The sequence below is a fragment of the Mytilus californianus genome, unplaced genomic scaffold (assembly GCF_021869535.1).
Source record: "Mytilus californianus isolate M0D057914Y unplaced genomic scaffold, xbMytCali1.0.p SCAF_5, whole genome shotgun sequence".
Classification (NCBI taxonomy): Eukaryota; Metazoa; Mollusca; class Bivalvia; order Mytilida; family Mytilidae; genus Mytilus; species Mytilus californianus.
This window is the reverse complement of record NW_026262701.1, coordinates 114,562,601-114,589,332: the sequence shown is the minus strand read 5'-3', so window position 1 is coordinate 114,589,332 and position 26,732 is coordinate 114,562,601. Positions and strand designations below refer to the sequence as shown.

Here is a 26,732-nt window from a genome sequence, read left to right as displayed (position 1 = left end):
GCAGCTTAAGATTATCAGTGATGACTTGTAAAATGTAAGCATTTTTCTGAACTGTCTGACACATAATTCATATCATTTTATACTTTAAATTACAAGTAGAGGTGTGCTAAGCACGACATCGCATACATTCTTGTTATTGTCTAAGATCATAACAGAAATGAATCATACCTAATTTAATAGCTGACTATGTGGTACGGGTTTCGCTCATTATGTAGGCTGTTCAGTGACCTAATGGGGCCCTTTTTAGCTTGCTGTTCGTTGTGAGCCAAGGCTCCGTGTTGAAGGCCATACTTTGACTTATAATTGTTTACTTTTTACACATTGTGACTTGGATGGATAGTTGTCTCATTGGCACTCATACCACATCTTCTTATAAATATAAGTCGTTAACTTAAATTCTGTCATTTGGTCAGGGGAACAGTATATCTAACAATATATATGTTCCTGTTTGGTCTTTGGTGGAGAGTTGTCTCATTGGCAATTATACCACATCTTCATATTTTTAAATATACCTAATGCGAACTGGAAAAAACTGTACCATCCTGCAGAGGCACACCATAAAGGACCCCAAAATTAAAAATGTAAAACAATTTAAAAGAGCTGCATTAGGGGACAACCATTTGATATTCTGGGGGGGGCCAGGAGGATTTGTTTTGGATCGGTTATTTATTTTTGTAAACTAAGAGGACAGATTATCTATTTTCTGCACTATTGAAGCAAGATTTTTCATTTTCATTAAAGCAAGGGACTGATTATTTATTTTCACAACTATATTTATAATATTCGAAAACATACAATTTTTAAATTATTTGTTTATTATAAATAATTCATGTATAGTCAAGTCATTATGTACCATTTAATCAGAATTAATTATTATCCTCTGCAGAAATGAATCTTCTATATCCCCCAATGCATATACATGTACTGCATACATACACAGTATTAAAGTTTGGTTGTAACTAAGGCTCTTTTAAAAGTATTGGGAAACATGTTTCGCCGAGCAGAGCGAGGCAAAATTTTTTTTGAAGGATTTTTGAACCGCTGAAGGCCCAAAAAGCTATAGAACAAATGATGCAAAATCATGCCTTCTGGTGTTCCCCAGACCCTTTCTTAAACTGAAAATGCAAGTTCTGTTTTAATAATTTTATGACAATATTTTGGTCTCAAAGCAAAATCGCGTTATAGATTCAGTGTAAGACTTAAGTTTCTAGGAACAACATCAAAAGACAAATATGCATGATATTAAAAGCAAAAATGTAATTCACATGATTAAGTCTGTGGCTGCTGTGTTTTTTTAAACTCATGATCAAGTTAATAATAAAATTACTAAATTACAAAATGAATGCGACACTAATAGAATACAGAAGGGCAATCAATGAACAAAAGACAAATAAATAAGAAACATTGATCCCGAAAAATTAGGGGCTACGTCTGAGGGAGAACAGAACTTGCTTCTTGCAAGGCACTCACGGTGAACACAAATTGATATGGAGACAAGCGTTTGGTTTTGAAATTTCCTACATGAGGCATTTGTCTCAATGTAGTTACGGCCCTGGTTTAATAAAAGTGAGGTAAGTGTTCCTGAGACAATTAACCTCAAGTTAAATGAAACCAATTTTCTGACATTTCAAGTATATTTAAATAATATTTATACATGTATTATTAAAAGATATGGGAAGTGTTTCCCGATTTTTTTTTTGGAAAAAAGATGAATTTATGAAGAATCTGGTGCCATCTCATACTTTCGATTAGACCTGCTGAGTTATTTATTTTCAATACATTGCAAGTCAGGTAATTTATTTTCAAACTACCACAGAACAAACCATTTATTTTTGTGATTATCAAGGCTGAGTTATTTATTTTCAAAATCCTCCTGGCCCCCCCCAGAATATCAAATGGTCGTCCCCTTACATGTGACTGAGTTGCTGTTTCAGTGAGTGTAATAAACTGTAAATTTGTTAATTTTAATCAATTAAACAAACTAATAGTGTCATTGAGGTTGAAGAAAACAGACTTGTTAAATAGTGTACTAGAGTGTAACATAGATTGAAACAACTACTAGAAGAATTCCAGGTTCTCCATATAGAGGCGGGATTAACATAAGGTAATGGTAACTAGTTTTATATTTTCGATCAAAACTCTATAGAGCTTGTGTTTTATTGTTTTATCATCAATTAAAATTATGTTTTCTTATCTTGCATCTGGGACATAGTATAAAGTCCCAGCTTATATCAAAATATTTTTCCGTTATTTTGTTCTTCCGGAAAATATCCCGCACAGTAGACTCCTGCATTTACTCGAGTTTTATAATCCTTGAACAACTTCCTGCAACTTTTTTGGGGAATTTCGAAAAAGCAGCCTGCATGTTTTCAAGTTTTTATTACACATGACAACGCACCAACATCATAAAAAAGTAATCGATTGGTTTTTAAATTAATATTGAATACAATTTTAAAAACAGAGTCCATATCTTTGACCATTTACAAAACTACGTCTTGAAGTATAGACTAATAAGATTCTGGGTACTGACGTTGTTTATCATCTTAATAACGTGTTATAGTATTCTTTTAATTGTCTTTTTGAATATTACTTTTACTGTTCAGTCTATTTTTGGTGATATCCATTTGACGTGGCTCGGTACATATACATCCCGTCATTGACATTGTGTTATTGAGCTATGGTAAATTTTTGTATTCTTGTCTTTCATTTTCGTTTGTGTGCTTTGTCTGTATGCCTTTTTGTGTATCTTTGTTACATATTTGTTTGGGTTTTTTTTAGTGATTAAGATTATAACACAATGTTGACTGTTGTACCTGTCTTTTTCCCAATCAGTTGAGTAATTCCTCACCCTTTTTGTTTTCTCATATTCGCGAAAGTATGTAACCTTATCCCTCATTTTTTTCATTTCTGTGGAGGCTTAGCGCTGCTTATATATTTCCACATTTTGAAACAGGAAGTTTACAAATTGTTTCTAATTTTAAATTTTGACAGACATGGGAATGACAACGATACATACTTACTGTTTAATATTAATATTTAGGAATAAATAAATTGATTTGTTACTGGCTGTTTGAGTAGAAATGTTTGAAATATATATCAAATTCACTTCAGTATTTTTCCGAAATGAAAAAAAAAGCGTGTATGTAATGAAATTCAACTGGATTGGCTAGGACGTACCGATTACACTTCGTCTATTCACTGGTTCCCCGTTTGAAAACGTGACTTCCGTTTAAAACAAAACCAGCGATGTTTTTTTTTCTACGGAAAGCTTTTCCATAATGTGTTTTGAATGATTAAATAACCGTCGAGTACTTCTAGCGATAGAACAAACTTGTCAGTTGGAGTTATGAAATAAATATATTGCAATCGCCACCTGGAAAATCTGGAAAGTGATGTGAAGTCGCCCATGTGAAATTATGCTCGCTATGGGCGACTGGGCTACCGTTAAGTTTTATCCCTGTTGTCAATATAATGGAATTTTATGCGACTGTCATACAAGTGAGAGGTTTAGCTAGCTATAAAACCAGGTTTAATCCACCATTTTCTACATAAGAAGATGCCTATACCAAATCAGGAATATGACAGTTGTTATCCATTCATTTGATGTGTTTGAGCTTTTGATTTTGCCATTTGATTAGGGACTTTCTGTTTTGAATTTTTTTTTCGACTTTTCCACGGAGTTCGGTATTTTGGTGATTTTACTTTTTGCACAAATAGACGATTTTCTCATATCGTCAGATCATATCTGTTTTCATACGTCATATGAATTCGTACTGTGCATGCCTTCCAATGCAAATTGTGATGTCACAATGCATTCTAAAAAGCACGAAAACCCATAATTTGAGGATACTTTTCATTTTTCAGAATTAATTGCTCTGGTTGACTTGGGCCAATTTGGGGTCATTTGTTGGATCTTTCTCCTATGCTCAAAATGAACTTGATCAGAAGGGTCTAAAAGCTTATTTTAAACTGTGCAAGGAATTTATTTCTCATTTTCCTTCACCCAAAATTTCATTACATGTACAAATGATGTATTCGATCACACAATTTTGCCAATATTATTATATGGTTTTGAAATTTGGGGTTACTTTAATCCCTTTACAACAACATTGGAAAAAAAACCCTGATTTGTCCTTTGATGAAATTTATAAAAGACTTAAATGTGAAGATTTGCATGTGAAATTATGTAAATTTGTTTTGGGTTGTGGGAAAAAGAGTTATAATTTTGCCTCCTCGTCGGAGCTTGGCAGATTACCCACACATTTTAATGTTGTCGGTGCAATGCTTAAATATTGGGACCGCTTAGAAAATTTAGATAATCAATTTCCTCTTTTAAAAAATGCCTATTTAACTTCCATAGAGTTATATGAAAACAAACGACCTTCTTGGTATGGCTCTGTGAATATACAGAAAAAAGTAATTTTTGACAATCAAATTGACTTTAAGTCAATGAAAACAAATAGTTTTAAGAAGACATGTAAAAAATTCATGAAAACTCATTATATTAATCTTTGGCAAAAGCAAAAAACATCATTATCAGATGGCAAACTGTGTACATCATGTACATCATGTACATACTTCAAGTTTAAACAAAACTTTGGATTTGAAAATTATTTAAATATCATAAAAGATTTTGGGCAGAGGAGAATTTTCACCAGATTCAGAATAACAGCTCATAGACTTCAAATAGAGTTGGGAAGATATCAAGGTATTATCAGGCAAAATAGATTGTGTATTCATTGCTCATCTGGCGAGGTAGAAGATGAGAACCATTTTTTACTGACTTGTACAAAGTATAAAGTTGAGCGTTGTAGTCTCATCAATGCTATTAGTTTACAATGTCCTAATTTTACCCAATTACAAAATCCTGAAAAATTTATTTGGATGATGAGTAATGAATATAATGAAATTTTATGTAAAATTTGTTGCCTTATAGCCAAACATGAACATCCTAATTAGGGAGCATTGGGACTTCCCTTGCACCTGCTACTGCTATGCTAGAGTGCATAGAAGACAGAGAAGTTCCTTTACAATAATATATAAGTTCCAATAGGAACAGTTATAATGGCATTGCTTATATCAAAGTTTCCATTGGAACTTCTGTTATCAATGGTTATGGGTGACCAATATATAGCCTTTTCAATAGTCGTCTGGCGCGAAAAGGACGATAACTCAATTTTATAATTTAATATTTGCGGAGACGGTCAATTTCCGGAATTGCATGCTTTATCATCACGATTTTTTCTTTGGCCGTCGATGACGAAACTATTACTGCATTCTTTGACAATAAGGTATATTTAACTAGACAGTATTATCAATGTTTTATCGTGGTATCAATATATGTTAGCAATGTTAGATACCTGAATTAATTGTTATTTTGGTAAGGAAAATTCATCACTTCCCCTGAAAACATGATTTTGTACAAGTTTACTTATCGGCATCTCCGGGGGGCAAAGCAGATCAATTTCCTGATGATTTTTACTACGGCATTCTGATTTTTATTAATTGCTACATATTACCGCTTTTTTTAAATCAATTTTTGTTTATATTATCAACAAATAAGAGTAACATACTAGGTCGAGTTGTCGTTCATAGTGTATAGTTTGTTCCAAACCAGTGTTTTTTTCTGGTTCAAATTGGCAGTTGGTTATTAACGATAAAGTTGTTGCAACTAAAACACATGTTATCTTCAGTGGGTGTGTGTTTTTTTTCTAATTAGTAATTGTTTATAAAAACAAATTGTTTTTAAATACATTTGGCAGATAGGATTATCATTTAATTGTTATTTCCCTTGTTTAGAAATAGAAATTGCGTGTTTCTATATTTAATGATTTACATGACACTTATTCAGTACATATTTGTTAAATTGAATACATATTGCTATTTTGAATTCATTTGTTAAAGATATTTATTTAGGTTCTAAAGTTTAGTATTTGCATCCTTGCTAATCATTTATAACCTTCGTTGAAAGACTTAATCATTTTATATAAGTTGTTTGGAATTATAATATCAAATTAAATTCTTTAAAAAATATATTAGAAGGCGCTATGCAAGGCTGACTAGGCGAAGGCTATATAGCCAGTCAAGGTGGTTTTAAACTTCCATTATCATCGATGAAGTGTCTGTGGACTACTTCACTCCGTATTCTGTTCCTCTGCACTCCTATTTTATCGTCAACATGAATTATCCCTGTTTTAACAACCCTTTTCTCACGATTAACACCACCCTGACTCCAGTTTTCATCTATCCAATTCCCATTTCCAGCCCTCTCATTCCACAGTTCCCATAATTCTGTCCACCCCCTTATCAGTGTCACAATGACTCGCACCCATTAACAACCCATTATTTGGCCACAAAATATATTATACTTCCTGATTTGTTTCATATATGCAAAAATTACGAGTCAGGACTTTTGCTTTAATAATGGCCATTTTTTTAACACATCTCGTTTTTAACCCCCATGCGTATTTTTTACTGCCAACTATATAAATGGCCTCAACGCATACAAGTACAATACAAAATATCTCTTCACAAATATGTTGTCAAAATAATAAAAATGTACTCTTTCAATAAATATTCTTTCAATAAACTCATAGTCACTTTTAAAATTTTCTATAGAATAAATTGAAAAAGAATCAGACTTTCATACACTCAATTGAATTTTGAATGTTTCAATGTCTTAAATTGTCATTCTTATCTATTTATTTGATGGCGCCCTTATTACCCTATAATGAATCTTTTTTTTTTTAAATCCACAAAGATTACATAGCAAATAAATATTAAGGGTTTTTATTAAAGTTTACTTTGCGGTTCCAAAGTGAGGAACTAATTATAAAACATGGGTAAGCAAACTAAATACCTAGAAGATGTTTTAAAAAAAATAGACTATAGTTGATGAGATAACTCCTCATGTAACAAGATTTATCTCTCCTGTGATTAAAACACATTGATATTGAGATTGAATTGTCTCTCTTTGATAACAGCCAGTACCAAAGCACAATTATTTTTTGTGTGATTTTTTATTGATTAACAATAGTTAAATAAAAGAAAAAGGATAATACTTTCAATTTCGAGGTCTCACAAAAGCTTTTTTACCTGTTATTCTAATTTTACATCAAAAACCCAAATAAGGATGAAAAGGCTACAATATATGTTGACAACTCGAGTGAAAATATAAAAAAAAAAAGGGAAAAAACGCAGTCTTCAATAGTTTACTTTCAAAGCATAATGTTAAACATGGGTGCCGAAATAACTACCTCGGGTGCCAAATTTACCGTCCATATTTGACTAGGTGCCAAATTGACTAAACCGGGTGCCGATTTAACCAGGTGCCAAAGTGACTAGAATTCATTTGGGGAGAAATCGCATCATAGAACATTGTGACGTAAAAATATTATTTGCAATGTGACGTCACATTTTTCTGTGGAAATTTCCAAAAATGCATTAATTGGAAGATCTTGTATCCCTGATGGGAATACATCATTTTCATGTAAACAGCTTTCGGGAAAATCTATTCCGTCTTTACACCCCCTGTACATATGAATGGGTTATCCATAAAGCCTTGGCACTGGCTACGATAATGTTGAAACATTACAAACTTTACATTGTGTTTTTACTACGTTAATGCATTTCAATGTATGCTGGGAATAGTAATATATAACGTCTCATACGTATGTAATATATTAATATGTTGAAATACAACTTGAAAACTTTTATTCTTAAATAATTCAATGATACAATATTGCATTCAGGTTATGTATTTTATTTACAATGGCAGCTTCTGCACTTCCAGTAAGTGCTTTTGGGTGCCTGTTTAAGGCTGATGCATTTTTGGTGGAACTTCTAAAGGCATCCATCAAAAACGAGTGATGCCACAATGTGCAGGTTCATTTTGAACACTAAACAGTCCCACTCTGCAATTTCCCTTTTTGATGTTATACATGTTATACCAGCTTTCAATGCCTGCCATGCTTCAGGTGAAAAGTATTTTTTTATTCTTGTGATATTAATATTTTTGTCCACTTCATCTGATTTTGGAATGAAATTACGTCCTTCATGGATACATGCATACACAAGTTCACAATATTTTAGTTCAATGCTGTCAAACTTTGCTTTTTGATGCATCAATTTTTCATGAACTTTGTTTTTATAACTGAATAAAATTTGAATCTTGCTATTTTTAAGTTTGATTCAAACACACCTAAAGTTTGAAATTTTTCGTCCATTGTTCAAATTATAATTGACAGTGTGCTGTTAAATACATAAAAGTGACCACTTTTCTTCTATACATTGAACCATTGAACTATATTCTTCGCCTTTGGCACTACTAAACTGTAATATTATCTTGAAGAACATTAAAACAATTAATACTTAAAAACTATTGAAATATTATTTTTTAATAATAAGAATAATTATGATTACGGTATCAAGCAAATGGAGAATTCAGCAACAAAACTAAAGTCTGTCAAAAGTTTAATTAATCTAACATAAACGTAGACATAAATATTATTGCAATTAATCGATTCCTAACCCCACTAAGCATTCCGGCAATCAGTGTCAAACGTAATCGTAGCCAGTAACCTAAAGTCTTGAGAAGTCAGTTGACTCATCACAATAATTTGTTGAAATAAAGTCATTTAAAATGTGCTCTTTTAAGATTGTATGTACATGTGTGTAACATAGACATAAAGGTACCAGTGCAGATAAAAACAGTACTCATGTGTTGATTTACTGTTATCTTTGTGCTATGAGGTGTCCAATAGATGACTTTCGAATTCATGCATAGGCCGTACTTTGACCTATAATTGTTTACTTTCTACACATTGTGACTTGGATGGATAGTTGTCTCATTAGCACTCATACCACATCTTATTTATACTTTCCTGTAAATTTCCTATGTCAAAATGCTTTTGTTATTACGTCACAATAAGAACCTTTTGTTCCTTGACATTGTTAATGCATTGACCTTGAAACTCATTCATCAAAAACAATTCCAGATTAGTGTAAAGGCTAGGTGTTTTATCATTTTAGATTGTGATTGTTCTTACGAAAAACTTATGTTTTTGTTGTTCCGTACTTGATCCTAATTTGACAAATTGTCTTTGATGGAAATGACGAGTCATTCTTGCTGGTGTCATCAAGAACACTTTGTGCAGCTTCCAATATTATGATGGCAACTTTCTCATCAAATTGTGGTAAATTTTATTGTCTCGCCTTGACGGAGTCAAAAAGCAAGACATAGGTATGCTGTTTTTGGCGGCGTCAACAATGTATAAGAATGTGATTAGGTCTAGTTTATGGTGAACCACTAGTGGTAGGTCATTGATATTTGGTATGCAGTTGTATTAGCATTGGCACACCTCATCACCATGGAGATTATTTGGCCCTGCTCCCTCAGTCATGGTCTATTGACTTTGAAACTTTGCTTAGTTTATATGTATTAGTTTGTGATTAGGTCAGTTTATGGGAAACCACTAGTGTTAGGTCAATGATATTTGGTATGCAGTTGTATAAGCATTGGCATATCTCATTTCAATGGAGAATTTTTGGCCCCGCCCCCTCAGTCATGGTCTTTTGACTTTGAAACTTTTGCTTAGTTTTCATGTATTAGTTTGTGATTAGGTCAGTTTTAGGGGAACCGTTAGTGGTAGGCCAATGATGATTGGTATGCATTTGTATAACCATTACCACATTTCATTTCCATGGAGAATATTTGGTCCTTACCCATCGGTCATGGTCTATTGACTTTGAAACTTTTCCTTAAGTTTATATGTATAAGTTTGTGATTAGGTCAAATTAAGATGAACCACTAATGTTAAGACAATGATATTTGGTATGCAAATGTATTGGCATTTGCAAGTTTCGTTTCCATGGAGATTATATTACCCCACCCCCTCATTATGGTTCATTGACTTTGAAACTATTACATAGTTTACAAGTTAATGTTTGTGTTTAGGTTTGTTTAAAGGGAACGACTAATGAAAAGTCAATGGTATTTGGGATGCAGTTGTATAAGCATAGGCACATCTCATTTCTATGGTGATTGTTTAGCCCTGTACCATTAGTCATGGTTCATTGACTTAGAATAATTGCATAACTTACATGTTAAAAGTATTGCTATTTTAGTTTCAACATTTGCATTATCAAAATAACAAAAAGGCGAGACATATCTCTGTGTTAACAGTTTATCTCTAATTTGGACCAAATAGGTAAGAAAAAATAAGGATATGAATTGTATAGAAGTTTCTTTACAACAGTGGATCCAAATTGAAAAAATGTTCGGGAATATTATTCTCATTGGAAGAAATATCACAGTATTTCTTCATGCCAGAAAAAAGGTAATAAAATATACTTCTTACAAATGTATGTCAATCAAATTTTTTTCAGGATGAAGATCGCAGTAGAAGGTTGTTGCCATGGAGAATTAGATAAGATTTATGAAACAATAGAATTACTTGAACAGAAGAACAATATAAAGGTTGATTTGCTGATCATCTGCGGAGATTTCCAAGCTGTTAGAAATAAAAGTGATATGCAATGTATGGCTGTACCAGCAAAATATCAGGAAATGAAAACATTCCACAAGTAATAAACATTTATACAAATTCCTTAAAGTGTTGTTGTAACAGGACCTTCTACATTTATACAAATACTTATGTTGATTTTCAATCAACTTGAGAATGCTTGAAATTTAAAAGCAAAGTGATTTATTTTCTGTAACATTCCTCCATGAAAACCAATACATGCATATTTAATTGACTGTATATAAAAATGTTCATATGAAATTTAAAGAGATCAGAAAACCTAAGGTCAGCTGATTTTAAAAAAAATGGAAGGGCTCACACTTCTTCAGAATCACAGGTAGACATGGTAGAAGTAGTAACTTCTGTTTTAGAATCAGTCAGTGAAGTAGTTACTTGAGAGAGAAGGGATTATGATGCACTTGAAAATACATTTTGTACAATGGACTGCTATTTATGAAATGCTATTTTGTCATTGGTAATACAATTTTGTCAGCATTCGGTTGAATAAGTTACATGTAACATATCTTTATACACTTCGTAAAGTAACCCTGTTGTTTGTTAAAATTGATATCATAATATTTTACTTAAGGACTTGTGATTGTTTAATGTTTTTTTTTTATATAAACAGGTATTATTCTGGAGAAAAGAAAGCCCCTATTTTAACCATATTTGTAGGTGGAAACCATGAAGCATCAAATTACTTACAGGAGTTACCATATGGTGGATGGGTGGCTCCCAATATTTATTATATGGGTAAGGAAGTCATTAATCATATACCTAGTCACGAACTGACACTTTAACATAATTATAGAATATATACACCTTTCGCCAACTTTTTGCATTAAAATAATAATTTCAATAAGGCAAATTATGAGTAATTGGATGGTATTTCAGATTTTTATGATTATTTTATGCATTAAGAACAAGGCATGCAAGTTAACGCTTTCACTGATAGCCGCCCTGACAGAAGTTACTCTGAGATAATGGCTCCCCTGGCTATTGTGACACATGTGGGAGAACTTCATATTAAATATCAATAAAAACTTATCTGTAGTTATCTATAAATGTCTTTATTTTATTCACTTACACCATGGACACAGTTTTGTTTATGTTTTAATAAATTTTTTGTTAGAAAAAAATCAAATCTGCTAATTTTCGGCATTGAAATACATAAAATACTTCTTTTGGACCAAAAATCGTAAATTCTTACCCAAAAAATTGAAAAATTTTACGAGGTTGCATGGTTGTACAAATTCCTTACACTGAACAATTTCCATTCCAAATTTTTCTGTACATAAGACGGCATTTTATGTTAAGATAGTATACTAGTGTGGCTTCAATTCTTCCAAATTCTTTCCAAAAAATGTTCCCTTATTTCATTAAATCCTTAATTTTCAGTTGATTTTGACACGGTTTTCAACAAACGGAAGCGCCACATTTATACTTTCATTCGGGCAATAAACAAAGAAAGATAACTTGTGTTTGCAATGTTTTTCAGTGGGAAATATAAAAGAGGTATGCTGAACCCGGTAAACTTGGACTCATCGTTAGCTACATAAAGCGTTTATCCTGGTTAATTCGTTGGCGAAACGGTTAAACTGCATCTGAACATTTGAACAAAAAAATGTATATGAGGTCACAAGATTTCTATTTCAAAATTCAAAATTTTTCATAGTTATCTGATCGAATGAAATTTGTTTGGATTCTTTCATCTGAAGATTTGTTTGTTACTTCAAACTTATCTAAATTATTGCACTCCCTTTTTAAAGGAGAAAGAGTTCTTCTAGAAAATATCAATGTAGTTTGAAAAATAGAAACAAAAATGAAAAATCAATCAGGAGTTGTCTCCCATAGGCCTCGGTCTGTAAATTGATTAAGAAAATGTATTTTCTCCAGGTTGCAGTGGCTTCCAAAAAGACTTAATGTTTTGTGTCAATGACATTGTTTATATGTTACTTTGTTTAAATGTGTATGCATGTTTTTGTTTAAATGTACTTAAATCACTCTAATCATTTACTGTGCTTTATTTTGTAATAATTCATTTGATTGTATAGCTCAAATTATGGGCACCATGATTGGTTAATAAAAATATCTTATATTATTCCAATCAGTTAGTCTTGATATGTTGAGTGTACAAAGCATTAATAGTATAAAGTAAATGCAACATCATGAAAGTCAAAGGGTCAACTTGCAAAATAGTATTGTTCATCTGTTTTCTTTTCTTTTCCTCCCACAGACATTTAGCCAAAATTAATTTGGTGACCAAATGTAAATTTTATACCATTAAGATGAAAATGTTCTTATGAGCTATATAACAAGTAATTTTTAAACAAAATTCTTAGGACAACTTTTTGTAAAAAACAAATGCTCTTACATGTTTCTGTAACAAGATATGCAAGTATTATCCAAGTGGGAGGAGTAAGAATAACTGGCTGTTCTAGTGTTTGAACTAACTTTATCGGTTTCCCTTACAGGATATGCAGGTGTTATCAATGTAGAAGGAGTTAGAATAGCTGGCTGTTCTAGTATTTAAACTAACTTATCTGTTTCTGTTACAGGATATGCAGGTGTTATCCAAGTAGGAGGAGTTAGAATAGCTGGCTGTTCTAGTATTTAAACTAATTTTATCTATTTCTGTTACAGGATATGCAGGTGTTATCCAAGTAGGAGGAGTTAGAATAGCTGGTTGCTCTGGTATTTATAAAGGCCATAATGCCCAAAAAGGTAAACTTGTCTCTATAGTTATTAGAAGTTTCAACAAGTTAAAATCATCTTTGAATGTGTCAGATTTCTGTGTAGCATTTGATAGATAGAAAACAGCATCTCATCTCAGAAAATATATCTCAAGATTCAAATATTACTTCAAAGTGAAGCTGACATCTGCAGAATTGAAGGAAATTGGCAGAATATCCCAAATTTTAAAGCAAAATTTACCAGCTAACATCTGAAAGCGTGAAATATCATTGGACAAAAAATACCTATTATGGAACCTAGGATTTATATTTATGACCTCACTTTGGCAAGAAGTCTACTTATTATAGTGATGCAAATCTACATTATAATAATAATAGTAATAATAATAATAAATTCTTTATTTAAAGAGGGTAAACTCAGTTAGTTACAATAAGCTAATCTTCCCTGAGGCCCTCACATACAAATTACAATACAATCAAAAACAGATATTTACACATAGTTAATTTACAGTCAATTAGTTCAATGTAATATTACTAACATGATAAAATATAAGGCTGTTCAAGATGTACATGTAGTCAAAAAATCAAATACAAATAAAAATAAAAGAATATACAAATACATTGTAGAAAACATAATCTTATCAGGACTGTGTTAAGTACTTCTTGATACTTTGTTAAAAGTATAAGTGTTTTGAGCTTTACGCATTTTGTGTTGTAGTCCATTCCATAACACTGATCCAGAATAAACAAAAGATTTCTTAAATAGCTCAGCTTTTCGCTTAGGAACTATCAGATTACCTTGAGTGACGCCTCTCAGGGAGTAAGGATTATTATCTGATTTCAGTTTAAACTTTTGAACTAGGTACATTGGTGCTTCCATATGCATACATTTATATAGAAGTAAATATTTGTGGTATTTTATTCTATTGTCAACTGTCATCCACCCAAGTTCTTTAAATAAGGGGGCTGAGGGGGATAAAGGATCTGCATCTAGAATTAATCTTGCTGCCCTTTTTTGGAGTTTTAAAATTCTTGCTATCCCTTCATTTTTACATTCACCCCAAATAATACAGCAGTAGTCAATCAGGGGCAGAATATACCCATTGTAATATGTTTTCCCTGCATTTATATCTAAAAATTTCTTTATTTTAGAAAGAAGGTATATTCTGGATGATATATTAGCACAAACTTGGTCAATTTGATTTCTCCAGTTAAGTGTGCTGTCAATTTTAACACCTAATAATTTTTCACATGAAGAATTTTGTAATACTTTTGAATCTATTATTAAGTTTGGTTGATAAGTCTGAATTGATAGTTTCTGCTTTGTTCCAGTAACCAAACATTTTGTTTTATTTGCATTAATGAACATGTTATTCATTTTGCACCACTCTTCAACCCTGTATAAATCTTCTTGAACATCATCATGTATATTTTCTATGTTTTTCCCTGATTTATGAAGAGTGGTGTCATCAGCATATAGGTCTGTTTCACAATTTTCAATGCATAAGGGAAGGTCGTTTATAAATAGCACAAACAATAGAGGACCAAGTCCAAGTATAGAACCTTGGGGGACACCAAATTTTACATGTTGTTGTTCAGAGTAAACATTACAAATGTTTACCTGCTGTTTTCTGTTATTCAGGTATGACTTGAAAAAACTAACAGTAGCCTCACTAAATCCATAAAGTTCAAGCTTTAAGCAAAGAATGTCATGATCTACCAAATCAAAAGCTTTTTTAAAATCTAATAAAATTGCTAGGTTTAAATTACCATCATTCATTTCTTGCAACCATTTGTCAATGATATTAATAAGTGCAGTTTGACAAGAATGCTGTGGCCTGAAACCAGATTGTGTAGGGTGTAAAAGTTTAAGTTTAGATAAGTATTTGTACATGTTATTAGAAACATGCCTTTCTATTAATTTTGATAAAGTTGGAAGAACAGATATAGGTCTGTAATTTGTTGCTAAAAGCTTGTCACCATCCTTGAAAACTGGTGTTACCTTAGCATTCTTCAGTAAAGAAGGATATATACCAGTATCTATCATTCGATTAAATATGTATGTGAGAGGTGATGCAATAACAGGGGCGCTTAATCTTAGGATTTTTGGTCCTATATTATCCATACCAGATGCTTTGTTTATATCAAGTTTTGTTAACTCATTAAATAGCTCATTCATGATCACTGGTGGTATAGAAAATTTATCATGTTTATGTAATTTATTTTTAACAAATTTACCAAGATTACTGAAATCTGCTTTGTTTACAGGTGTATAACTTCCTTGTTCTCTTAATTTTTCAGCACAGGAAGTGAAAAAGTTGTTAAAAGTTTCTGCTATTGATTTTTTACTTTTAGTTGTATTGTTATCTTCTGTGGCTAACTCATATGGTGTATTTTTAACTTTTGGGTTCAGACTGTGAAGACATTTCCATAAAGTTTAAGGGTCATTGGAGTCTTTTACCATATTTTTATAATAATTCTTTTTTGAGCTATCTATGATATGTTTAGTTTTATTTCTCCAAAATCTATACTCACTCCATAAACCAAGTGCATTATATTTATCTCTCATATACCATTCAGGCTGTCTGTCCCTTTTAACTCTCTTTTTAACAACAGGAGCATGTTTATCTAAAGCTTTGTTCAACATATCATAAAACAATTGTAGACAGTCAGAGGGGTTTTCTTCAAATTCAATTTTATGAAAAGGTGTAGTTTGCAGATCTAATAAAAATTTATTTTGGTTGAAATTTTTGAAATTTCTATAAGTAATTGTACTGTGTGTATTCTTTTTTTTCTATATTTGCTTCTTTCCTTGTTAAACAGATAGGATAATGGTCACTAATTGCATATCTACACACATGTGATTCATGTACCATAATTGGATTATTGACATAAATATGATCAATCAATGTACTAGAATCTTTTGTTACCCTTGTGGCATCTACAATCAGTTGTTGAAAATTGTACGATTCTAAAACATTCAGCCATTTTTGAGGAGGTTTGTTTGGTGCTTTAAAATTAAAATTAAAATCACCCATAATTGTTATATCTGAATTCATGGTCATTGCCACTCTTGTTTCTTTTTCAAAATCATCAACCCAATCTATCAGTGACTTTGGTGGCCTATACACAAAACATAATAAAAAGGATTTTTTGTAATCTGGTTTAATTTCAACCCACATTGTTTCAATACCCCCTATTTCGATGTTGTTTTTTCTTAAAAATTTAATTGTTTCAGAAAAATAAACAATCAGACCACCCCCACCTTGTGATGTTCTGTCCTTTCTTTCAAATACATAACCAGGTACTTGTAATTCATTATCAGTAGTGTGTTTTGTTAAAAATGTTTCACACAATCCTAATACATCAGGTTGGTTATCAGAAAACATAAGGTTATGTTTAATTTCTTCATATTTACTTTCGATCCTATTAACATTGCTTGATGCAGATAAAAAGTCTTTAAGATACAATGACTTCTATAAATTTTTAGTATTTAGATTTTTCCTTCCTGACAATATTGGTACTGATCAGTGATTAGAAATTACTCTTAACATCAAGCATACTGAATACCAATCTTCATTATAGCTTTAAAATATTGAAGAACGAAATATACGATACTGTAAATTCAGAAATTATTGCGTGCATTTATTATTGCGATTTTTGAAGAATGGACATCAATGCGAGGTTTATTATTGCGATTTCAGGAAAAGCTGCATACAGATATATGCATCAGATATCGGAATGCGAGTTCTTAATATTGCGATACTCACACAGTTGCATTATTCGAGGGTTCACCAAGTAATTAATATACTGTAGCTAGAAATAAATGGAACGGATTTTACTGAAAAAACAATTTATTGTGATAATCGAAGCCATGAGAAATTAGGATTTGAAAACAAGTGATTTATCCCTTTTACTACTTACTCTCCTTATATCTGATTTTACTTATGTACTAAAAGTTACAACACTTCAGATTTTACCTATAGTACTGATAGATTAAAATATTGTAACTTAATTAAAAGGAATATTAATATATACTGTAAATTCCAAAATTTTTGCAATGTATTTTTTATTGCAAAACATTGCAACAGGCTAGGTTTCAGAAAATGTGAACTCCCATTTTAAATTTTCAAAGCATGATTTGTAATGAACATTTCTTGAAATCACAATTTTTAATCTCTGATATTTGTCAACTTTCCAATAATAGTAAATGGACCCAAAATTCTAAATTTACAGTAAAGTAAAGAAGATTGTTCTTCAAGGTTAATAGTGTATAGGAATTTGTTCAAAGAGAAGTGAGATCATAAAGATGTATTGAGAGGATATTAAGAAAATCTGAACACACAGTTAATAAAAGATATTTAAATATATTTTGATAGAACATTTTATAATTCCAGGTCATTATGAACATCCACCATACACTGAGGACACCAAGAGATCAGCTTACCATGTAAGAGCTTTAGAAGTATTTAGACTGAAGCAGGTAAGACACTACAAAAATAAGAAATGGAAAGACAAGGTATAAATGAATTACATATAAAAAATAAGGAGATGTGGTATATGATTGCCAATGAGACAACTATCCACCAGATTTCAAATGACGAAGATGAAAGCAACCATAGGTCACTGTATGGCCTTCAACAATTAGATTACGCAATATTTAATATAAATCTTTTTAATAGGATAAAAACAAAGTTTAAAGCTACTACTGAAAACAGGGAAATTGTTGTGGCATTTTTATTCTTTGCTATTTTCATGGTTAGAGTTGAAATGTTATTAAAATAAAACTTCCACAAATATTTCAAGAAAACCTGATTTAAAGTATGATGACCGTACATGAATGTATAAGCAGACAACCATTCTGTAACTATTTTTTTTGCTCATACTTTTATTTTTAAATTGAATGAAATATTTTAAGTCAGTTCTCTAATTTATATTGGCACAAACATAGATTCTGTCAGCAAATCACAAAAAAGATGGTTTTAAAATTTTCCAGTTTATTATGGTATTGAAAAAAAATGTGTTTTGCTAATGCATTACCTTAATCTTCTCTTATACATTAGGAAAAGTAGAGTTATATATACTACATCTTTTTATATTATAAAATCTAGTTAACAAGACCTATCAAGATATTTGTATCCCATGATTGGCCTAGAAACATTTGGAAGTATGGTGATGTCCATGAGCTGTTAAATAGGAAACCAGATTTTCAGAAGGATATAGATGATGGAAGACTAGGGAATCCATTCCATGAGGAACTGTTGTACCACTTAAAACCAGAGTACTGGTTTGCTGCCCATCTTCACATCAAGTTTCCAGCAGCAGTCCAACATGAGGCAAGTTTCCATACACATGGGTGTCCACTTTTGTATCTGTGATTTCTAGATAGTCCCTCATACAAAATTATAATTCTCAAGCTGAAATTTCTAAGCAAATTTTTGCTTTTCAATATTAAAAAAAATTTAAGAAATTCTAATAAATTTTGATAAACCACAAATTGATTAGATTTGTCTTGTGAGATATCCCACCAACTTCCTATATGGCATTTTTCTTTAAATCATTATAGAAACAGATTTTATCACTTTACACCATGGACTACAGTATTAGTTCACACTGGATAATTTAATTTTCAATTTTGAACTTTCCCCAATGGATTAAAATCCTAATCAATGCAATGGTGTGGTAGAATTTATATCGATACCATATATACCTGGCAATCCTTGGTTTTAAACTTTTAAGACATTAGGTAAGTAAGTTTACCTAGGATTTCCACTAAAAGTATAAGTTCTGATACATAATGAATCTATTATAATGGATAGAGAGGAACTTTGATAGCAAAAATACAGAGTTCTTGAAAATTGGTGGTCCAAAGGTTTTGACCACCAAAATTTTGCAAGGACCTAAACCATTTTGGTATTTTGCTATAGAAATAATAGTGAGAACCATCAGATTTTTTTCAAGGACTACCAGGGGAATTTTTTTTTTGAAAACTCTAAAAATGACCCATAAGACAAGATCTATAAATTAGTCTGTCAGTTTTGCTGAGATTGTTGGTAGACTCTTTGTAGGAGTTATTGCCCTTCAATGACAATTTATACCAATAACTTGAATTTTATGCCTCGCCTCAGTGGAGGGGGTATTAAGTGTTACCTGTCTGTACATCCCGAAATTGGTTTTCGTTCTCTAACTTATGTTTTCCTCAACAAAATGTTATGAAACTTATATACAATGCTTATTACAACAAAATACAGATCAAGTTTGAATTTGGGTGGTGACACTTTTACGGTTCTAGAGTTATGCTCCATTACAAATGGAAAAATTGCTGAATTTTTCGTTTCAGTTCTCTAACTTAAATTTGCCCCAACCAAATGTTATGAAACTTACAAACAATGATTATTACCACAAAACTCAGATCAAGTTCCAATTTGGGTGGCGTCACATTTACTGTTCTTGAGTTATGTCCCTTTATAACGTTATATGCAAGCGTGGGCATCATCTGTGTATGGGACACATTCTCCCTTTAATGGGGGGGGGGAGTGGGACACTGCCAACATGGTCCAAATTGTCAGTCATCTCCTTATAGGATTGTTTGATTATTTTATTGCGTTTTTGCCTACTATAGGTTGCAATTCTGTAAATACAGACAATGCAATTTCCCATAGGAACTCCCTTTGCGGCTAAAACTGTGACACTTTTACTATGAAGTTTCGTGAAAAATAATATCCCAGAACGGAAAGTTTATATGCACTACTATTTTATTCAAAGGTCAAAATATAGGGCTGTGCGGCATATTTTCAACATTTATATGCCCTGAACTTCTAAGAGTTTAAACTTATACTAAAATTCTATACTACCCTTACCTCCATTTTTGGACCTCCTAAGAATTAAAATTTAGCCGCTACCATGTTTTTCTATACTGGTTACATTCCAAAGTGATGTCTCTATGAGATGAAACACAGAGATCATCAATGGGAACCAGTACGTTAACAAATTAACATACCTATGAATATTAAATATCTCCCCAAAAGAGGCGTGGTTTGAGAAACAGCTGTATTTACAAAGTGCAACCTATACAGTTTATAAGAAATCTTTAAATCATGCAAATATTTAGCATGATTTTGCCACCACTCTACCAACTGAGCTAAAGTCATACTCCAATAGTGTAGCTTATGTAGGGCACTTATATATCTATTATGTCAAGGGAAGCACCCAACACTTCCCCACATGATTTTCTTTTGTACCATTGTGATGATATCCAGTTTTTATACACTGCTAAATACATTTAATCTCTTTTATTTGCTCTGGATTTCTCAGTTTGAGTGACAAATCTTAACATTAGGGAACGATTTTCCTTCAAAACACTGTACCTGTCAGTAGTCTATCCCAGAACCCCTGGTACAGTAAGCCATCACTCTACCAACTGAGCTTAGAATAGATAGTACTCCACAGCTAATAAAGGTTAGTTATGTAACTTACAGGTCAGGGAGAGCACCACTACATTTGTCTTTTAATAATGTGATATTAAATGTATTTTGTTATTTTATTGCAGTCCTCTAATGGTCAGTCAAAGGTCACAAAGTTCCTATCTCTGGACAAGTGTCTGCCAAGACGCAAATTTTTACAGGTATATTTTTCTGTCTCTGTTATATATATACAGGTTCTGGATACTTTTGTAATGGTAATGTTTGTTTTTTAATAATGGTGACAAATTGCATTGATATTTAACATTGGAAACTGTTCTGTCAGGAGATTTCTTAAATATTTAAATAGGTATTATACAAAACTTCTGTTCTGTGGTAACTGTTAGAATTCATTTTACTGAAGAAAATCCAAACTATTTTTTATTTGAAAATATAAGATAGCCCATAATATTATGTAACAGATCTGGTAAGATTCAAATTATAACAGACATCTTTAGTGTTAAACACCTGTGATATTGTATATTTTCCATAATTTGATATACATATATAAATAGATGTGTTATGATTGCCAATGAGACAATTATCCATCAGAGATCAAACCACTTAGGTTGCCTTACAACCTTCAACAATGAGCAAAACCTACACAGCATAGCAAGCCATAAAAGTTCTAGACATAACAAAATAAAAAACAATTCTTATGAGAAAACCAACATGACTGTTCCTTCAAGTAGGGTTTATAAGCCTCAAGATCACATTTATCACTTACTGAAAAGGATATGTTTAAAGTTCACTAAAACTTGAAGCTAACATTTGTTATGCAAATTTTTTTCTCTGTAACAGGTACTTGATATACCACATGACAGTGATAAACCAATCAATATAGAACTAGATGCTGAGTGGTTGGCAATTCTAAAATCTACAAATCATCTTCTCAATTTGAAAAGAGCTGATAAATATTTACCTGGGCCAGGTGGCAGAGAAAGGTTGTTTCTTATTTTCCTTTAGATAGGTTATGCTACTTCTCATTATCATTTCATATTGTGTGATATTTTACTTCAGCAATTGTTATACCCCCGCTTTAAAAAAGTGGGGGTATACTGTTTTACCTCTGTCTGACCATTCGTCCGTCAGTCTATCCGTCAGTCCATCCATCCGTCAGTCCGTCCTTCCGTCCCATGAATATTTTTCGTCGCATCTTTCTCCGGAACTACAATACAAGGATTTCTGAAATTTGGTTTCAGGGTTTTTATAAGTCAGCTATACCGTCTGATGCGTTTTCAGATTCATCACTCAACAACTTCCTGTTTACCAAAATATTTGGGTGGGGGTATCATCAGGGAGCAGTAGCTCGCAGTTTCACTTGTTTTATTCAGTACACAACATGTCAAACCAAATCTGAGTATTTAAGGCAATGTTTGATTTTGATTTATATAAGTTAACTTTTGTATATAGGTTAATTTCTGATTAACCAACTTGAATTTCAGTGTTACATATCATATAACCATGATTATGGTACACAAGTTAACAGCATTTGAGTCACCATGACCCATATTTTGACTTTGGTAAAATTTTGTCTAATGAAATAAGATGTGATTTAAAAGTAAATGAGACAGCAACCCAACAACATAAAAAACCAAAAGACATCAACATACAGAATGCACTGTACAATATGTAAAATTCTAAATTCCCTTCCGTTTCTTGCAAATCTTCATTATGACATCACTTTAATGACATTACAGTTTTACTGAGTCATCAAAACCAAGATAACATTTGAATTTTTTTAAATGTAAAGATAAGGAGATGTGGTACTATTGTCAATGAAACAACTACCCATTAAAGTCCAAATGTTGGGAAAGTCAGCAACTTCACACTGAAGATTTAAAATTGGATAAATAATTGTGTTAGGGATACAAAATTTTGTGGGTTTTGTGGGTACAGGTGAACCATGCATTTGAGGATTTTGTACCATTTTGTTGTTTCAACGGGGAGTGCTAAACATGGAAATTTTATAGTAAATCCACAGCTTTTCACTGTGTACTCTTATATTTTACAATTATGTTCTAAATAGAAAGGGGATCACTGCGTGCAGTGCTAGCAATGATTTCCCCAAAAGAAGTTTTGAAATAAAGATACTAGTTAAAACAAGTACAAACATGGACCAATTCAAGTACACCTAGGGTGTGTTTGACTTTAATGACTCAGCTCAAGGTTTTTTGTATAGTAAGGGTTATTTAGGACTTTTTGTAAACAATACACACCAGCACACCATAGATAAACTAGTGAGTAATCAAAATAGGTTAGAAATATTATAACGAAAGCCTCTGTAAATACAGTCTGCATTTTCTGTAAAAATTTTGGCTTGAGTTGACAAAAAATCTTCATTTTCTACTAAATGCAATTAGACAATAAAAATAATTTCTGTGAAAGACATTTTCCGTTGGTATATGTACAAAATGTTATGTCGCTTTTATTCAGTATTTTTGCTGTTTTGATATTATTACACTTTGAAAATTTCGTAATACACAGTGATACAGAAGAGGTCATAAACATTAAAGTACAATAAAGTACAAATTTTCTGTTGGCTTGCATGCAGGCTTTGACTAAAACACAAAATCAAATGTCCACAAATATTATTTTTCCTTTATCCACGAAAATTAGTACCCACAAAAGTAAATGAATTCACAAGTTCTGTGTCAAAGCTGTTTTTGCTTTAGGAAAAACATAAGCCTACTTTATGGATCCTTTCCTTTTAAGGTTCTCTGTTGTACAATGAATAACTGATCATGCATTACTTGACCATGACTGAATAAATTCACCCAAACTTGATCTGTAGTTAAGAATTGAATGCTTCTTTGTGTTATTTTTTGGGGTGTAAAAGCACATTTTGTATGATGAAGGGCTTCAAACTAAAAAAGTGTGCATGGGCAATGTTTTAACAACCCAATAGAATTACAAAAAGCAGCATTCAATTCTCATAATTACATTCATATGCCACAACCATGAAATTACAAGTTATAAAAAGCTTTTGTTTGTTTTCCTATGCATTGTTGTAACGTTGTTGTGTGAAGCACTTGCAGTCATGAAAGTTGTATTATATTGGGAAAAAAATTCAACTTTGGAATGCCTTGTGATTGTTGACAGCCAATCAAAAGTACAGATTCTTATGAAACGTACATGTAATGTTTTATAGTATTGTATCAACTTATGTTGTCTTAAGTAAATATGTTATTTTGTAAGTGAAAACTAATGTTAATTTTTCTAATATTTTACAACAGAGAAGGAAAAGTTTTTATGATTTTGTTTATTTTACAGGTGGAATTTCAATGTAACAAAAGAGGAGATGAATAGAATCATTGAAGATTTTGGGGGTTCATTATCTATACCAGATAACTTTGAAAAAAGTGTAGATGTATACAATCCATCAGATAGAAATCCACCCGCTCCACAAACTATGACTAATCCACAAACCACATTACTGTGTACAATGTTAGATCTAACTGATCCCAATGCTGTTTTCCTCTGTAAAGATTCTAAGTACGACATTAGTATAGATGGTAATGAAGATGATAATGTCGGCAGTGATAATGATGAAGATGATGATGTCGATGATGATACAGAATATGAAAGTTTTGTCGCTGATAGTGATCAGAGTTTAAGTTTTTTATCCTCAAGTAATGCAGATGATAGCATCATGTCCTTGGGTGTATCTGTAAATGTCTCTGTAGATGAAAAAGACAACCCTAAAAGTCAAAACGACTCTGAAGAAGACAGCGATGAAGAATTCAAAGCTATTATGCAAAAGCAAAAACTTGAACAATCTATTGATAAATCTACCTCACCATCAAAAAGTTCTGCAAGTCAGTCCGATCTAGAAGATACAGATTCAGAATTTCAAGAAATTACTGCTGAACAAAAAGCTAAAAGACAATTACAGCTTACCAGTGATAGAGGACATGTTGAATTAGCTTTACCCGGAAGTGATGATGAAGAACTTGCAAGTCTGATTGCTGAGCAGAAAAAGTTTCAAACAGTTCCAGACATTTCAGTTGAAGATACACCGTCATTAACTTCTCAAGATACAATACCATTGTCACAATCTAGTCCTGCAAGTAGTGGAGAGAGAAGTGATTCTGAGGTTGTAATAGCTACCAGTGGACTTGTATTAGGTGAAGATAAGGAAGGGAGAAAGAGAAGTGATGGGTCTGAGAGTGAAGAGAGTCCACAGTCAAAAAAATTAAGAGTAAAGAGGAGAAATCAAAGTCTGTATGAATCTGGTAGTGAGATGGAGTAATTAGGATAATGTTTTTCATTTATTTTCATCTATACCAATTTTTCGTGGATTGAAGAAAATTGGTATTTTTGGGATATTTGATTTCATTGTTTTGTCAAAGTGCAATCAAGACTATAGAAAATGTGTTCTTTGTTAAATATATAAATTTATGATTTCCCTCTACCTACAAAAGCCACGAAAATTGGTATCCCACGAATGATAGGGAATCCACAGTAACTATTCCTCCAGTACAAATATTATAAACTATGTCACTATGGAGATGAATAAAAAACAGATGTATTCTTAGTCTGCCTTGATATAGTGCCACTTCTATAGTATTGTTTTTTGGTGAATTAATGATAAAACACTTATAAATTTGACCCTTTGATTATGTTGATTTAATAAGTGAGAACTGAATCTTGATGGTCTAACTTTTATTTGCATATATTCGTATATATTTAGAGATAGATATATTTATAAGCTATTCTTGTACATGAAAATAACACTTCATAAATGTTTTGCATCTGAAGCACTTATCTGGATACACCTTCATCAAAAAAGATCAAACCCAATTGACAAAATTTGAAAGCCAAGTATGTACAAATATTTGAGGAATGTTTGTCAAAAAAGAGATATAAAAAGAATAGCCAAATTCATCTAAGGTTAACTTTACCTGAGGTAGTTAAAACCTAAGTTTCTTAATAGTTCCATAAACTATCAATGAAGAATTTAAGAAAATGTTATAAATTATTAACTACTAAAGCATGGACTTCTGAATTGAAGATACCTTTGTAGACTAGGCTGTTTTCTGCTCTTTGGTTGGGTTGTTGTCTCTTTGACACATTCCCCATTTCCATTCTTAATTTTATTAGCAGTTCACCTGCAACCTTAGAAAAGTGCTAGAAAATGAAAATAAAACTATAAATTTGGTGTATATGAAGCATATAAAGGAAGATTCATTTAAAAAAAAAATCACCAAAAAAAGATGATATCCTTAAAACATAACACATCTTTCTTTATTCTTCACAGCAGTTATTGCCAAGAACAATGGTCAGCTTGTTCTTTTGTTATATTCAATTACACAAAGGTCACTGTACTACAAAATAATGTTACAAAGTCATTGGTATGTCCTTTCATGGAGCTTTTACACTGACTCTGAGTTCAAGAAAAGATTTTTTTTAAACGTGTAATAAATTTATTCACTCTCATGGGGATTTTAAAGAACTAAAAAAACTTTAAAAATAGTAATCAAGTAATGGTCAATAAAAAACAGTTTCCATCAAAACTTGATTTTTATCTTGCCCAAAATGAATGTTACAGAATGCAAGATATAGGGATGTTTATCCTGTGGCAGACAAGGCATATACTTTTATATTTCAGAAGTTAAAAACGTGGGATTATCAGTATCTTGTATACAGATACTTTATGGTCACAAGTTTCCATATGGCAAATTTCCTTAGCCCTTGACCTCATTTTCATGTTTCAGTGATTGCTTAAAAAAAATACAAAAATGTATTATTTTATCATTATATTATTTTTTCCAGTTATTATAAGTAATAGGATGACTAAATTTGGTTTATTAAATCATTTCAAGGTCTACATGTCTGTCTGACAGGGTTTACCAAACCTTCAAATCATTTTATGGTTCAGTAATCAACATTTCTTTAATATTATTGTAATAGGTCAACAATAGTAGACTGATTGTCATGTGTACATGTCTGTCTGTTAGTGTTCATTTTACCTTGACCTCTTTACATTGTTCAATGATCTAGGTGAAGGTTTTGTGATTAGGTCTGTTTCTCAGATACAAGAAATAGGTGAACTG

At 31.8% G+C, this 26,732-nt stretch overlaps 1 protein-coding gene across 1 annotated transcript; it reads left to right on the top strand.

The window, feature by feature from the left end:
- The first annotated feature begins 2,305 nt into the window (after nucleotides 1-2,305).
- On the top strand, nucleotides 2,306-25,213 carry LOC127700712 (lariat debranching enzyme A-like). The gene is made up of 9 exons (XM_052204309.1): nucleotides 2,306-2,413; nucleotides 10,387-10,584; nucleotides 11,152-11,276; nucleotides 13,167-13,247; nucleotides 17,614-17,699; nucleotides 18,328-18,552; nucleotides 20,766-20,840; nucleotides 21,478-21,620; nucleotides 23,950-25,213. Exons 2-9 carry the CDS (start codon nucleotides 10,388-10,390, stop codon nucleotides 24,926-24,928), a joined length of 1,911 nt encoding a protein of 636 aa, XP_052060269.1. The 5' UTR covers nucleotides 2,306-2,413; nucleotide 10,387; the 3' UTR covers nucleotides 24,929-25,213.
- The last annotated feature ends 1,519 nt before the right edge of the window (nucleotides 25,214-26,732 follow it).

What these genes read in the sequence shown, in the direction of transcription:
- LOC127700712 (XM_052204309.1), top strand. Translation starts at nt 10,388, where the DNA reads ATGAAGATCGCAGTAGAAGGTTGTTGCCATGGAGAATTAGATAAGATT. An exon ending in AGGCCATAATGCCCAAAAAG is followed by an intron (nt 13,248 to 17,613) that starts GTAAACTTGTCT and finishes TTATAATTCCAG; the next exon opens with GTCATTATGAACATCCACCA. An exon ending in CAAGACGCAAATTTTTACAG is followed by an intron (nt 20,841 to 21,477) that starts GTATATTTTTCT and finishes TCTCTGTAACAG; the next exon opens with GTACTTGATATACCACATGA.